Source organism: Penaeus vannamei, chromosome 29 (genome assembly GCF_042767895.1).
Source record: "Penaeus vannamei isolate JL-2024 chromosome 29, ASM4276789v1, whole genome shotgun sequence".
Lineage (NCBI taxonomy): Eukaryota > Metazoa > Arthropoda > Malacostraca > Decapoda > Penaeidae > Penaeus > Penaeus vannamei.
In genome coordinates this window covers 21966964-21969463 of record NC_091577.1, presented here as the reverse complement: position 1 = coordinate 21969463, position 2500 = coordinate 21966964, and the positions used below count along the sequence as shown (strand labels likewise).

At 42.1% G+C, this 2500-nt stretch overlaps 1 protein-coding gene across 3 annotated transcripts in view; it reads left to right on the top strand.

The window, feature by feature from the left end:
- Positions 1 to 2500, top strand: part of LOC113828724 (serine/arginine repetitive matrix protein 2) — a 13893-nt gene that overhangs the window by 10976 nt on the left and 417 nt on the right. For all 3 annotated transcript variants that reach the window (XM_070142378.1, XM_070142377.1, XM_070142379.1), the window contains one exon: positions 1879 to 2500. This exon is cut by the window's right edge and continues 417 nt beyond it. In XM_070142378.1, the coding sequence (XP_069998479.1) occupies positions 1879 to 2188 (310 nt within the window). In that variant the 3' untranslated portion in view covers positions 2189 to 2500. The remainder of the gene's footprint in view (positions 1 to 1878) is intronic.

The window sequence follows — 2500 nt, the reverse complement described above, 5'->3', positions numbered from 1 at the left end:
GTTACGTTACGTTGGTTAGGTTAGGTTAGGTTACGTTACGTTGGTTAGGTTAGGTTAGGTTAGGTTAGGTTACGTTACGTTACGTTACGTTATGTTACGTTGTTTAGGTTAGGTTAGGTTAGGTTAGGTTACGTTGGTTAGGTTAGGTTAGGTTAGGTTAGGTTACGTTGGTTAGGTTAGGTTAGGTTAGGTTAGGTTACGTTGGTTAGGTTAGGTTAGGTTAGGTTGGTTATTCGCGTCGCCCGCCATTTTTGTAGATTGCGAAATCGGAACTCAAACTCAAAAGGCTTATAGTTGCCGTAACAATAAACAGTGCGAATTAAATAACTTAAGCCTGTAAAACGAATCAACTTCCTGTTGTAGCAATAGGGATCCGTGACAAATGTGAAAGAACAGTCAGTCATTACGAAAAATTGTTCTTAAAATCATTGCTTGTTTTCTTCATCTCTTTCCTCTTCCTCTTACTCGTCCTACTCCCCTTCCCCATTTTCATTTTCCTCTTCTTCCTCTTCCTCCTCCTTCTTCTCCTTTTTTTCTTCTTCTGCTCCTGCTCCTCCTCCTCCTCCTTCTCCTGCTTCTCCTCTTTCTCCGCCTACTCCTCCTCCTCTTCATTCTCCTTCTCTTCCTCCTCCTCCTCCTCCCCCTCCTTCTCCTTCTCCTCCTCTTCCTCTTTCTCTTCCTCCTCCTTCTCCTCCTCCTCTTCTCCTTATTCATCTCCCCCTTCCTCTTCTCATCCTCCACCTCCTTTTTCATATTCTCCTCCTCCTCCTCTTCCTCTTCTTTCTCTTCTTACTCTTCTTCCTCTTCTCTCTCCTCCTTCTTCTGGGACGTTGTGAGTGATATATGTAATTTTGATAAGATTAATTGTGCTACCCAGTTTGCTTAGAAAATTTCGGGTACTCTCAGTTTGTCTCTCTCTCTCTCTGTATATACATATATTTATATATATATACATATATATATATATATATATATATATATATATATATATATATATAAAAATATATATATATATATATATATATATATATATATATATATATATATATATATATATATATATATGTATGTATGTATATTTATGTATATCTCTTATTTTTCTATTCACTTTTTTTCTCTTCTCTCTTATTTTTTCTATTTTTTTATTCCCTCCTTTCTCTCCCTGTCTCCCTTTCTCTCTGTTATTCTCTCTGCCTCTGTCTCTGTCTCTGTGTCTGTCTCTGTCCCAGTCTCTGTCACAGTCTCTGTCTCAGTCTCTGTCTCTGTCTCTGTCTCAGTCTCTGTCTCAGTCTCTGTCTCAGTCTCTGTCTCTGTCTCTGTCTCAGTCTCTGTCTCAGTCTCTGTCTCTGTCTCTGTCTCTCTCTCTGTCTCTCTCTCTCTCTCTCTCTCTCTCTCTCTCTCTTCTCTCTCTCTCTCTCTCTCTCTCTCTCTCTCTCTCTCTCTCTCTCTCTCTCTCTCTCTCTCTCTCTCTCTCTCTCTCTCTCTTTTTTCTATTCACTTTTTCTCTTCTTTCTCATTGTCTTCTATTTTTTTATTCCCTCCTTTCCTCTTCTCTCTCTCTCTCTCTCTCTCTCTCTCTCTCTCTCTCTCTCTCTCTCTCTATATATATATATATATATATATATATATATATATATATATATATATATATATATATATATATATATATATATATATATATCCCTTCCTCTCTCCCTACCTCCTCATACCCTCCCCCTTTATCTATCATTTTCTTTCTGTCATTCATACTCTCTTCTCCATCTCCATCTCCCCTCATTTCGCCCTCCAGTTCCCCCATCATCCCCCCACCACCCACGCCCCCACCCACCCACGCCCCCACCACGCCCCCACCCCTACTCATCTCCCCTCCCCCCGCAGGTACATCGACGGCGGCCTGACCAACAACACTCCCATGAAAGGCGAGGAGACCCTGGCCATCAACGCCTTCTCGGGGGACTTCGACATCATGCCTGACGAAGGCGGGGACCTCCTGGGCCAGCTCCTGCCGAGGGTCTTCGGGGTGTCCATGACGAGGACCAACCTGAGGAAGGTGTTCAGCGCCCTCCTGCCGCCGACGCCGGAAGAACTCGATAAATTCTACTACTTCGGATACGCTGACGCCCAGAAGTTCGCTCCCGTGGCTGGAGGAGGCCGGAGGAAGAGCTTCTTGAATAACTTCTTCGGGTAGATAAGGAGGAAGAGGAAAGAAGGAATAGTTTATTTAAAAGGGGGGAGGCGAAAGAAAGAAGGAATAACTAAAAAGGGGGAGAAGAAAGAAGGAATAGTTTTATAAAAGGGGAAGCGAGGAAAAAGAAGGAATAATTTAAAAGGGCAAGAAGAAAGACGGGATATATATAAAATAGAAGAGAAGGAAGAGGAAAGAAGGAATAGTTTTTAAAAAAGGGGAAGCGAGGAGAAAGAAGGAATAACTAATAAGGGGGGAGAAGAAAGACGGGATAGTTTAAAAAGGGGAGGCGAGGAGAAAGCAGGAATAAGTAAA